Source organism: Odocoileus virginianus, chromosome 8, assembly GCF_023699985.2.
Source record: "Odocoileus virginianus isolate 20LAN1187 ecotype Illinois chromosome 8, Ovbor_1.2, whole genome shotgun sequence".
NCBI lineage: Eukaryota > Metazoa > Chordata > Mammalia > Artiodactyla > Cervidae > Odocoileus > Odocoileus virginianus.
Window position 1 is genome coordinate 78,484,272 of NC_069681.1, and position 13,723 is coordinate 78,497,994.

At 37.5% G+C, this 13,723-nt stretch overlaps 1 protein-coding gene across 1 annotated transcript in view; it reads right to left on the reverse strand.

Moving 5' to 3' along the window:
* STARD13 (StAR related lipid transfer domain containing 13) overlaps positions 1 to 13,723 on the reverse strand; it is a 495,175-nt gene that overhangs the window by 373,633 nt on the left and 107,819 nt on the right. The window contains exon 3 of the mRNA XM_070471789.1: positions 7,563 to 7,698. Within this exon, the coding sequence (XP_070327890.1) occupies positions 7,563 to 7,592 (30 nt within the window). The 5' untranslated portion in view covers positions 7,593 to 7,698. The remainder of the gene's footprint in view (positions 1 to 7,562; positions 7,699 to 13,723) is intronic.

Below are 13,723 nucleotides of genomic sequence, written 5' to 3' on the forward strand. Positions count from 1 at the left end.
CTGCATTTCAGATGAGAGATGGCTGACTCAGAGCAGTAGCATTAGGGATGCAAAGGAGATGAGTTAACATTTCATTAGAAATGCAGGCTGGAGAGGACACGGTGACAATGCATGTGAATTTAAGAGAGAAGAATAAGACTAGGGTCACTCCAGGTTTCTGGCTGAATGATGAGTTGACTGAAAGTGTCTTTCACTATGATATTAATAGGAGAAGATGGTAAAATTCAAGACTGAGTTTGAGGTGCACTGGAACGTGCAGTTTAAGATGCCAAGACATCCAGTCAGGCACAAGTGTCTGGGGCTCAGGAGGGAGATGAGGATATAGATACTGGTTATGGAGAACAGACCCAATGGAGCTGGCTAGACCATACCCCACCCCACACATACTTTCCTGCCCAGAATATAACTCCTTGCATCACCCTGTCCTGTCCCTTCCACCCACCCACAAGTCTGGGAATTAAGCATAAATCAGAAGCTGCTTATGAGTCACTGGCTTCAGAAATGGACTTGACCTGCTCATGTAAGGTGAGAACAGAGATCCAGAATAGCCCCAGAATTTCAACTGGTTGCTTTGCTTTCTTTTAAATACCATTCTTAGCCTTGGCAACCTGGCTATCTGAATTTATAATCTGGTCCCTGGATTTTCTGCCAACCAAACCTAGACTGTCCCCTTAGTCAGGTCACAGTCTGCACTAGCCTATATGATGTTTTCATAAAAACTAGGAAAAAAATATCCTCTTTGGCTGGCATTCACCATCTCAAGGACTCACAAATTGGGGAGCAAAAGATACCTTTGTGCCAATTAAAAAAGGTGACACTTGCACAGGGCATATCATCTGTATGTGCATCTCTGACCCAACTTCAGACTGAGATATCTGACTCTTTGTCGAGGAGGTTTATGCTCAGTTTAAGCCCTGAGCAGTTCTGGTGTCTCACTTATACTGGCAGCTACCATGAACAGCTTTCTTCACTTTCTCCCTAGGCAAATGACATGTGAGATGAGTAGACAGAAATAGTCCGATGAAGGTAGAGGCCCATATTCCAAACTTTGGAAATGTTCTACTAAAAGTATATAGAGGTCTTGACAAGCAATAAAGGGTTAGACATCTTGATCCTTCATCCTTTGCACAGCCTTGTGGGAAACCTGCCTCGGGCTGGCAGAGGCCTTGCCCTTAGTATTTGGAAGCCAGGGCTACATTTAGAAATGAGGACACGTTCCTCAGACATATTCCATAGGGTAGTGAATCTGGCACATTTTTATGAGTCAAACTGTGTTTTGCAGCCCAGCCTGAGAAAGTAAGAAGATGACAGTAAGTCAGATGAATGAATGTCCATTGCATTGACATAAATCTGTGTGGAAAGATTTGTCTCCTATCTTGGAAAAGATCTAGCCAGTGGCAAACTCCCTCTATTACAGGGGCCTCTGAGTTCATGACATATTCAGAGGAAATAGAAGTGAGTTGGTTCTTTAGAAAGTATTCCCTAGAACAGAAAAACAGCAGAGAAAGTGTTCAGAAACTTGTTTATCTGCTCAAAGATTCACAGGTAGAATAGCAAAAAAAGTTCTTCTGCCCAGCTGACCCGTTTGCATGCTGCCTGCTTATATATGAACTTGGAAGGAATGCCTATGGCACATATTGATGGTGAACAAAAGAAAACAGAGAAAGATTTTTCAGAGGCAATATAAATCCCAGTATTAATATCTGAGGCTATATATTCCTTTTCTCCACGATCTATGTCAGTGAGAACTGGCTGAGGACTCAAATTATATATTGTTCTGAATGGGCCAAAATACGAAATAATTTCAGATTTCTTACTTAATATCTTATAAAGTTATCCTGTCCCTGTCCTAAATGAGCTAATGGAAATAAATTACCTGTCCTGGGATAATTAAGAGCTTACTGTAAAAACAAAGTAACCAGAATGGAAAAAAAAGAAAAAGAAAGAAACATTAGAAAATCAGCTAAGATGGGTCCCAAATGCCTCTTTAATAAATTACATTCCCTTAAAAGGCAACAACCCAATGGATTATACCATCACATTAAAGATAATGGCTTTCTCCTGTTTAATGTCCATTGTTAATCTTAAAAAAAGAAAATCAATAGATTTGTAATAAATCCTTTCTTCTTGGGCTGAGAAAAGCTCTAAGAAAGCCTTGAGAAAGAGTTTGATATTCTCTATCAGTCATTCTTCATCAAAACGAAATGAAATGTGGATCACAGTAAACATAATTAAAGATGTGCTATATTTTTCTTTTCTTTTTTAAATTAAAATTATTAAAAATATATTTTTTTCAAGCAGTTTTAGGTTCACAGAAAACTGTGTAGAAAGGACAGAGATGGGCTCACTGATGGAGCCCACACACATATACAGTCTCCCCATCAGAGGGGTACCTTTATTACACTAGAACTGGCATCGACACATTGGGGCTTCCCAGGTGGCACAATGATAATCTGCCTGTCAGTGCAGGAGATGCAAGAGACGCAGGTTTGATTCCTGGGTCCTACTCCAGGGAAGATCCCCTGGAGAAGAAAATGGCAACTCACATCAGTATTCTTGCCTGGAAAATCCCATGGAGAAAGGAGCCTGGTGGGTTACAGTCCCTGGTGTTGCAAAGAGTTGGACACGGCTGAGTGACTGAGCACACACCACACACACACACACACACACACACACACACACACACACACTGACACATCATCATCTAAAGTCCATAGTTTATCTTAGAGTTCACTCTTGCTATAAATTTTATGGGTTTTGAGAAATGTAAAATGACATGTATCTACCATTATAGTATCGTACAGAATAGTTCCACTGCCCTAAAGATCCTCTGTGCTCTGCCTATTCACCCCTCCCTCCTCCCTAACCCCTGGAAACAACTGATCTTTTTACAGTCTCCATAGTTGTGCCTATTCCAGAATGTCATGTTGTTGAAATTATACAGTATGCGGCTTTTTCAGATTGGCTTCTTTCACTCAGTAATATGCATTTTTTCCCCAAAGGCATTACAAAATTCCCAAGGCAATGAATGATGTGGCAGAAAGGCAAAGAGCATGAAAACTCAGACTCAGGTATTGGTTTTGCCCCTTGGTTAAGTTATTTACTTTTCCAAGACCTTGGTTTGCTCATCTGTGAAACGAGGATAACATTAATACCTATCCCACAGACTTCTATGAGTTGTTGTGAAAATCAGATTTCTTTCCTAAAAAAATGGAGGTAATAATGCCTACGTTGTAGGGTTGCCATATGGATTAAAAAGGCAATGTGTGTGAAAAGGTTAGCACCGTGACTGGAACATATTACAAATTTAATAATAGTAGCTGACAAATCTCATTTTAATGTGTGCTGAATACTTTCTCTTTGACCTTCTAAATCACTCTCTGCACATTTCCGTCTTCCCTTTGTGGGGCACAATTGCTTAAGAACACATTAAGTGAGTGCCCTTCCCTCCTGGTTTCCTGATGAGTTCAATATAGGAAGAAAAAAGGTAGAAGCTGGGAGGGAGAGAGACGGATGTTTTCTCCCTCTGCCTATTCTCTGTCAAGCTGGACTCTGGCTGTGGCTGCAATCCTCTTCAAAGACCAAAGATTATGCTGGGCAACCATCTTACAGTTGCTCAGTTCAGTTCAGTCGCTCAGTTGTATCCAACTCTTTGCGATCCCATGAAACACACCACGCCAGGTCTCCCTGTCCATCACCAACTCTCAGAGTTCAACCAAACTCACGTCCATTGAGTCGGTGATGCAATACAACCATCTCATCCTCTGTTGCCCCCTTCTCCTCGTGCCCTCAACCTTTCTGAGCATCAGGGTCTTTTCAAATGGGTCAGCTCTTCGCATCAGGTGGCCAAAGTATTGGAGCTTCAGTTTCAATATCAGTCCTACCAATGAACACCTAGCACTGATCTCCTTTAGGATGGACTGGTTGGATCTCCTTGCAGTCCAAGGGACTCTCAAGAGTCTTCTCCAACACCACAGTTCAAAAGCATCAATTTTTTGGCGCTCAGCTTTCTTCACAGTCCAACTCTCACATCCATACATGACTACTGGAAAAACCATAGCCTTGACTAGATGGACCTGTGTTGACAAAGTAATGTCTCTGCTTTTTAATATGCTGTCTAGGGTGGTCATAACTTCCCTTCCAAGGAGTAAGCGTCTTTTAATTTCATGGCTGCAATCACCATCTGCAGTGATTTTGGAGCCCCCCAAATATAAAGTCAGTCACTGTTTCCACTGTTTCCCCATCTATTTGCCATGAAGTGATGGGGCCAGATGCCATGGTCTTAGTTTTCTGAATGTTGAGCTTTAAGCCAACTTTTTCACTCTCCTTTTTCACTTTCATCAAGAGGCTCTTTAGTTCTTCTTCACTTTCTGCCATAAGGGTGGTGTCATCTGCATATCTGAGGTTATTGATACTTCTCCTGGAAATCTTGATTCCAGCTTGTGCTTCTTCCAGCCCAGCATTTCTCATGATGTACTCTGCATATAAGTTAAATAAGCAGGGTGACAATATACAGCCTTGACATACTCCTTTGCCTATTTGGAACCAGTCTGTTGTTCCACGTCCAGTTCTAACTGTTGCTTCCTGACCTGCATATACGTTTCTCAAGAAGCAGGTCAGGCGGTCTGGTATTCCTATCTCTTGAGGAATTTTCCACAGTTTATTGTGATCCACACAGTCAAAGGCTTTGGCATAGTCAATAAAGCAGAAGATAGATGTCTTTCTGGAACTCTCTTGCTTTTTCAATGATCCAACAGATGTTGGCAATTTGATCTCTGGTTCCTCTGCCTTTCTAAAACCAGCTTCAACACCTGGAAGTTCACGGTTCACATATTGCTGAAGCAATTGTGAGAATTGCTCGGAGAATTTTTAGCATTACTTTACTAGCATGTGAGATGAGTGCAATTGTGTGGTAGTTTGAGCATTCTTTGGAGAAGGTAATGGCAACCCACTCCAGTACTCTTGCCTGGAAAATTCCATGGACAGTGGAGTCCATGGGGTCGCAGAGAGTTGGACATGACTCAGCGACTTCACTTTGACTTTCACTTTGAGCATTCTTTGGCATTGCCTTTCTTTGAGCCTGGAATGAAAAGTGACATTTTCCAGTCCTGTGGCCACTGCTGAGTCTTCCAAATTTGCTGACACATTGAGTGCAGCACTTTTACAGCATCATCTTTTCAGATTTGAAATAGCTCAACTGGAGTTTCATCACCTCCACTAGCTTTGTTCGTAGTGATGCTTCCTAAGGCCTACTTGACTTCACATTCCAGGATGTCTGGCTCTAGGTGAGTGATCACACCATCGGGATTATCTGGGTCATGAAGATCTTTTTGTATAGTTCTTCTGTGTATTCTAGCCACCTCTTATTAATATCTTCCGCTTCTGTTAGGTCCATACCATTTCTGTCCTTTATCGAGCCCATCTTTGCATGAAATGTTCCCTTGGTATCTCTAATTTTCTTGAAGAGATCTCTAATCTTTCCCATTCTGTTGTTTTCCTCTACTTCTTTGCACTGATTGCTGAGGAAGGCTTTATTAACACTCCTTGCTATTCTTTGGAACTCTGCATTCAGATGCTTGTATCTTTCCTTTTCTCCTTTGCTTTTCACTTCTCTTGTTTTCACAGCTATTTGTAAAGCCTCTTCAGACAGCCTTTTTTCCTTTTTGCATTTCTCTTTCTTGGGGATGGTTTTGATCCCTGTCTCCTGTACAATGTCATGAACCTCTGTCCATAGTTCATCAGGCACTCTATTAGATCTAATCTCTTAAATCTATTTCTCACTTCCACTGTACAACCATAAGGGATTTGATTTAGGCCATACCTGAATGGTCTAGTGGTTTTCTCCACTTTCTTCAATTTCAGTCTGAATTTGGCAATAAGGAGTTCATGATCTGAGCCATAGTCAGCTCCCAGTCTTGTGTCTGCTGACTGTATAGAGCTTCTCCATCTTTGGCTGCAAAGAATATAATCAATCTGATTTCGGGGTTGATCATCTGGTGAAGTCCATGTGTAGAGTCTTTTCTTGTGTTGTTGGAAGAGGCTATTTGCTATGACCAGTGCATTCTCGTGGCAAAACTCTATTAGCATTTGCCCTGCTTCATTCTGTACTCCAAAGCCAAATTTGCCTGTTACTCCAGGTATTTCTTGACTTCCTACTGTTCAACTTCAGCTTCTTCAGAGTTACTGGTCGGGGCATAGACTTGGATTACTGTGATATTGAATGGCTTGCCTTGGAAATGAACAGAGATCATTCTGTCATTTTTGAGATTGCAACCAAGTACTGCATTTCGGACTCTTTTGTTGACCATGATGGCTACTCCATTTCTTCTAAGGGATTCCTGACCACAGTAGTAGATATAATGGTCATCTGAGTTAAATTCACCCATTCCAGGCCATTTTAGTTCGTTGATTCCTAGAATGTCAACGTTCACTCTTGCCATCTCCTATTTGACCACTTCCAATTTGCCTTGATTCATGGACCTAACATTCTAGGTTCCTATGCCATATTGCTCTTTATAGCATTGGACCTTGCTTCCATCACCAGTCACACCCACAACTGGGTACTGATTTTGCTTTCGCTCCATACCTTCATTCTTTCTGGAGTTATATCTCCAGTGATCTCCAGTAGCATATTGGGCATCTACCAACCTGGGGAGTTCATCTCTCTGTGTCCTATCTAACCCTGACCAGACTTTTGTAATTAATCTCTTAAATTATCTCTTTTGCGAAAATTTAAAAATTTCTGCTGCTTCCTGTCAGACACATATTTTCCTTGCATGTTTACTTGCAAAATTATTGTTACTCTTTTACTTTGTAAAGCAGCCAGTGAATCATAAAATCCAAAACCATAAACAACCCTATAAACTCTTACATGTTATCCCTAATATCCCTCTATATCCCAATACTGGTCAGAATTTTATGAAGACCTACTTTTGGATTCAAATAGAAAATGAGAAAAAAGTTTAGAAATTTAAGTTATAAAGACTAAAAACTGTAAAATATCTATAAAAAAGGCTAGTCAATTTTTTTACTTATTAAAAGTATACCAAACACAACAGCAAAAACAAATTCCTGGGTATTATTTAGCTTGGTAGAGCAATGACAATTATTTAAATAAAGTGAACTTAGTGTTCATAAGTGATGTTTTACAGATGTATTCCCCAATCTGATGCCTCTTTGCGGGAATGCTGATCAGAGATGTGTACTATCCTAATAGGGAAAAGCTTTATAACAGTAGTTCAAAGAAAGCTTCAACTGCATCAGAAACTTTCATTAATAATTAAGCAATTAATTGAAGTGTATACAATCCACTGCTATAACTGTACATATCACAGTGGACTACCGATTTTATCTTAAAATCACAGAATGCAGTTTTTGCAATTTTATCAATATTAACTATATACGTTTTTCATTACAAATCATGTTACAATAAAAAGAAAGTCAATCTTAATGTTTAACTTAAAACACAAAAAGTAACAGAGAATGTTCAAGTATGGCACTCTCTTCACTTCATGAGTGGGGCATGGCACTACACCCGGAATATTCTGTAAAAAGCTACTCACTTGAGTTTTTGGCCGAGCTCCAGTTGACATTTGGTTTGGCACACCATCAAGATTCTAAATGTTTCCAGTTTTATTTCCACAAATTCCCTCCTTCTGATGATTTTTCTAAAAGATTATTCTTCAGGTTTATAGAATTCTGTAGAAAACATTTTAAAACAAGTTTTACACATATAAACAATTATTCTTAGGAATACTTCAAGTGAATTATTTAATAAAAATACATTAAAAAAAAATCAGGATTTTTGAAAGCTAACATAAAATGTGAGAATATTCCTAAATAGTAATCATTTTTCCAGAGGTATTTATACTTAGGCTCAGTAAGATCAACCCTGGTAAAGTCTGTGAACTTGTAAATATAAGTTTATAAGTAAATATGTTTAAACTACCAAGGTAATACATAGTAGTATATTGCCATATTTTTAAACTTTTTGAAAAACAAAACCAAAAGTTTGTTAAAACTTGAAATAAGAGGTGGCTCAATTTGAGCCACAGTATTCTTTTAAGCTTTAAGATCTCAATTTGTATATTTTTTAATGAAAGTCAAAATGTTAGTCACTCAGTCGTGTCTGACTCTTTGTGAGGCAATGGACTATGTAGCCCACTAGGCTTCTCTGTTCATGGAATTCTCCAGGCAAGAATACTGAAGTGGCTTGCCATTTCCTTCTCCAGGGATTGAACCTGGGTGTTCTGAGTTGTAGACAGACTCTTCACTGGCTGAGCCACTAGAGAAGACTTATATTTTATAACTGCCGCTGCTAAGTCACTTCAGTTGTGTCCGACTCTGTGTGACCCCATCCCTGGGATTCTCCAGGCAAGAACACTGGAGTGGGTTGCCATTTCCTTCTCCAATGCATAAAAGTGAAAAGTGTAAGTGAAGTCGCTCAATCATGTCTGACTCTTCGTGACTCCATGGACTGCAACATACCAGGCTCCTCTGTCCATGGGATTTTCCAGGCAAGAGTACTGGAGTGGGGTGCCATTGCCTTCTCCATTTTTTGTAACAGTAGGGAACAAATTATAAAATTTTATTTCTAAAGGTTAGATGTAGAAGTAAAATCAGTGGAGTAAAGTCGTCAGCATAAAGAGAATCCTAAACTTTTCAAATACAGAATAAGTTCTTTTTCCAAAATGTTAGATCAATTCTTATTGGAGTCAAGTTTTCCTTCACAAATTCTTTCCATCACCTGGAAGTCTGCCACATCTCTCCGTGTCCATGTGCCTTATGTCAGTTACCTAGAAGCCTCTACTGCAGTGTCCTGTCCTGGTTTATTGCTTCTGAAAAAAAGGACCAATGTTTTCAGAAGAAGAAAAGGTTGGAAATGTGAAATTTTCACTTAACTAAAAGTTTAGTCACTGCTCATTAGGTTGTTCTTCAGGGTGGGAAATAATATATCTAGAATACACTGGCTTATGTGTAAATCTAGCACTGTCAAATACTGACTATATAAACTTTGACTTAATTTCAATAATATGGTTTACATATTTACATTTTGGGAAGAATTCCCCATTTGATCTTTTGAACAGAAATTTACAAACTCAAAACTGTCTGAGAAGAGTTTAAAGGACACAGAAAGAGTGTGTACACATTCTGCCCTTGAGAAAAGACCATGAAGGATCTAATGGGGTCTTGTCTTAATTCACATGCACAGTGATTTTAAAAGGTATGAAAGTTATTAAATTGGGGGAAAAACACTGACAAATTAGAACACATTGGACAGGCAGTCAAGGATGCTGGCCATACAGTGAGTTGACCAATGAGTTGGCCAATAAGCACTATACTCTTCTACTGATAATGTCTATTTCTGCTGGCAGGTGTGGACAGTTTGACAGGTACCTAGAGAATAACCACCGTGGGTTAATTTACAAAGCGAGGATGATGCTGGCACCTGTTTCAATAGGGCGTTGCACGCCACACGAAAGCCCCTTCAGTACTGTTACGGTGGCTGTTGTAACACAGCCTCTTTTTCCTTGAGAAGTTAGGGACTGCATTTTACTCAGGAAAACCGAACATCTGATGACAGAATATTAAGCACAACAGCCTGTGTATGATACTTTCATATGGATTACCTCATTTTTTTCTTCTCAGTAATTCTGTGAGGTGGGCCCTTGTTGGTTGAGTTTTATAAAAATAATTCCTAAAGAGAACAAGTTGCTTGACTAGGATCACACAGCAACTGAGAGTGCTAAGATCTCTTAATTCTTCTCAGTTACTTCTTTCTTCCTCCATATTTCTCTTTGTATCTTGGCCCAGTCTCACTTCCACAACCTCTCCAGTCTAAATCTTAGCAAGGGTCTGTTCTATCACAGTCTTTGGTCAGCTGGATAATGGGTTTGGGCTCCTATTAGCCCTACTGAAGACAGATACCTGTGAAGACAAGGAAATGGGGTTCTAACTGCAGGAAGGAATTAACCACTACAACCCAGCAATTTTGCAGGGTTCCTGTGGCCCAGACATGGCCACTTACAGCACTTATTGAAAGTATGCTAGTCACTTTATAATTTTGAAGCTTGTTATAAATAAGATTCTTTCATAAAATTACATTTTCTAAGTCCTGTTACTTGTATATAGTAATTCAGTTAATTTTTTAAATTGATGTTGTTTCCATAAATATTTGTAAGCCTTCTGATCAGTTTTATATATTTTGGAGGGACTGTCTTTGTACTCTTACACAGGGGACAAATGTTAATTTTGTTTCTTTAACATTCCTCATACTTTCCTTTCTTTTATTTTCCTTATAAATCAGCTAGGCCTCCAGTCAGGGGTGGAAAGAGAAGACATTCTGCCTGATTCTTTCTGATTTTAAGGAGAGTGCTTCCAGTATTTCATCATTTAACCATGATGCTGACCGTACTGGGTTTTATTTTTCTAAGTCAGGTAGTTTTTCTTTTGATAAAAAATTTTTTATATGAAAGGATGCTGAATTTTACTGAATGCATTTTCTCATGGATTAAGATGATCAAATTTTTCTTCTTTAATCTCTTAATTTATAAATTACATTAATCTTACCATGTTAAACCAACTATGCACTTCTGTATTATATTATCAAAGTACCCTTCCACTTTTTAAGATTATTTATCATAATAAAGGTTGGAATTTGTCAAATGCCCTTTCGATAACTAGTCTTATCAATGAACTGAAGTAATAGATTCGTAATTATTAAACTATCCTTATATTCTTGAGACCAACTGCACATGGTTGTGGGAAGCAGTTCCTTTTAATTTCGTTGATTTTCATTTTGGGAAGAATTTCTTTGGTCTTTTTGAATCCATATTCAATTTTTTGTCCTAGTTTGTGTCAAGAAAACATTAAAGTTTCATAAAATACATATGGAAGTTGTGCATCTTTGTAAATAAGATATAGAAAATATATATTGCATGAAAATTATCCATTTTTTGAAAATCTCAAAGAACCCATAGACAAAACTGTTTGACCCTTAGAGGTGGTTTGATAACTTTAAAGATTTCTCCTATTGGTTTATGGTCTATTTTGATAAGTGACTACTGAGTGAATTTTGACAAAAAATGTTATTCCATTGTCTATTACATGAAGTTTTTCAAATTTATTAGCAGACCTACGTAGAATCTTGAACTTTGAAAATCATACTGTATGATACTATAGCCCTCTTGTTTCTGTTCTATTTATATCGTCTAGATGAAAGAGCCTAGAATTTACGTTAGACAGACTCAAGGTAGATAAACCAACTCACTTGTTAAATATCAGCTTAATCACCACTGCCTCTGTGAAGACCTTCATCACTCCTGGCAGATGTTTCTGTGAATTCCTATATTTCCTCTAGCAAAACATTTGTCTTGCATAATTATTGTAATTTGTTTAATGAGCAGCTTCTATGTTAAACTGTAAGCTCTAGCAGGGTAAAGAGGAGGTCTGTTTAATTTCCCACCAAATACCTAGCACAGTGTTTGAATCAGAATGAATATTCAATAAATCTTTGTTGAATGAACAATACTTTTCCCCATATACTTCTCTGCTTGTCTATTTCATAAGATCATAGTTATAATGGGTTTTTATAGCTATCATATCAAGAGAGGAGAAAAGTGATTAAAATGCAAGCTCTAGAGCTAGAGTAATGGGTTCAAAGTCAGGCTGTGCCACTCACTAGCTGTGGGACTATAAATAAATATTTCTTCTTTGTATTTCGGTTGCCTCATCTGTAAAACCAGAAATAAATAATTTTGTACTCATTAGATTGTAGGGAGTTTATATGTGTGAAACACTTGAAAGTGTGTCTGGTACATAGCAAGTTGTGAATTAATGTTAGCTATTGTTACGTTAGTACATCACAGGTAAATGAATGGATAAAAGAATAAAACTGCAAAAACAGAGAAAATACAATACGTGCTCTGCCTCTGGGCTGTTCTGAGGATCAAGTGATGTGAGTTTTAAATAATGACAAGCATTTGAGCTGTTTTATTAATATCATTACAAATGGGAAGCCCTAGTGGCTAGAGGAACAGAACTGTTTTCTTCTTTGGAAAAAATGGATGAAGGCAGAGAAATACTTAATTAGGTTTTGCTCCTTACTGGAATTTAATTTTATCCTCTACTACAATACAACTGCAATACTTTAAATACATAGTTTTAGAAATTTAATTTAATATTTTTGTAACTACAACATAACCAAACAAGAATTTTTCCTGAGACTTGGCTTTTGGAGAAATAATACCTGGCTTTGAAATATTTTTTTCCTGGGTCTTTATCCATTACTTACTTTTTAGAGTTCACATTTTACTTAAACAATGTCTCTTTGTTTTTCCTACTTCAACAAGAAAACTTTTAAATGCTATTCTTGTAGCTATTTTCAAAGGTTCCTATGTATAGGTATTAGCCCTAGAATGCTAAACCTCATCGATGTAATAATCATTGAATTTTTTCTGCTACATACAACTAAGCCATGACACAGGATTGCAAAAAAAAAAAAAACCAAATAATAAAATTATCTTCCTAATCTTTGTTTGAATTTCACATAAAGAGAGCTTAGGAAAAAATTCCTAAAATAAGACATTTACACTTATGCAAATATAGCAAGAAATGAGGTGGTTCACTGCTGTTGATTGTTCAAACTGGTATAGCATGCCATCCTTTAATTTCTTTATTTGCAAAGAAGACTCCCACTAGCTAACTGACTTAGAGATTGAAGATAATTAATTTGACCTTTTTTGGAGGAAAGCACAACATTTATAAAGAAACATCCATTTTAAAAACAACTAAAATATTTTAAAACACTTAAACTATTAATATCTAGTTGCAACAACACGTATAAATCATGTAACATAAATTTTGATCTCAAATATAAATGGTCAAAGCTATGCATAGACTTAAAGTTGCCCTTGCCATTTATTTTTTAAGTAATAGATTAGTTCTGTATCTCAAAAAAGCGTGTGTAATTAACTTTCAAGGAACACCAAGAATACAAAGAAGAAATTTAAGCACGTGTAAAAAATTTCCCAAGCTCTGTAATTTGTATTAAATTTATTTTTGACAATTTTTCTAATCTGTTCTTCCCGTAACTGAGACTAATTAACTTATCCTGCTAAATGAACAAGAAAGACATTTGATTCCAGATCTATCTGAGAAATGAGAGGCCTTTGTTTTTCATATTCCTAAAGCTGGACACAAAGAGTCCCTTTCTCCATCAGAATAATGATAACTATCATTTATTTAGTGCTTGTATTCAGTGTAGTGAAAGCAGGCTGCTGGCTAAATTCAGGTCCTGATTTCTGTGCTTACTGTGGTGACTTGAGCAAGTTACTTAATTCTCTATGCCTCTGCTGTCTCATTGGATTAAAATGGGAATATTAATAAGATCTACTCATAAAGTTTTATTTATTACTTCCCATTTAATTTTTTGGCCCATATTTTACCCAGAATACTGTCACAGCTTCAAGATGCCAGAGTTTTAACTGCATTGTATTCTCTGTGAGAGCTATGACTATACCCTTTCTGATCAATCACCACAAAACATCACCAACATGAACAGACTAAGAAGAAAGCACCATACTAGTTGAAGAACTAATACATCTCTTTTAAATCCTGCGATATGATCCATCCATTAAAAGTGACAGAATAAAACATGAGATGTGTGAACACAGAAGACTCACATGATGCACAGTGCTACTTAACATAGTGACATACAAGACAA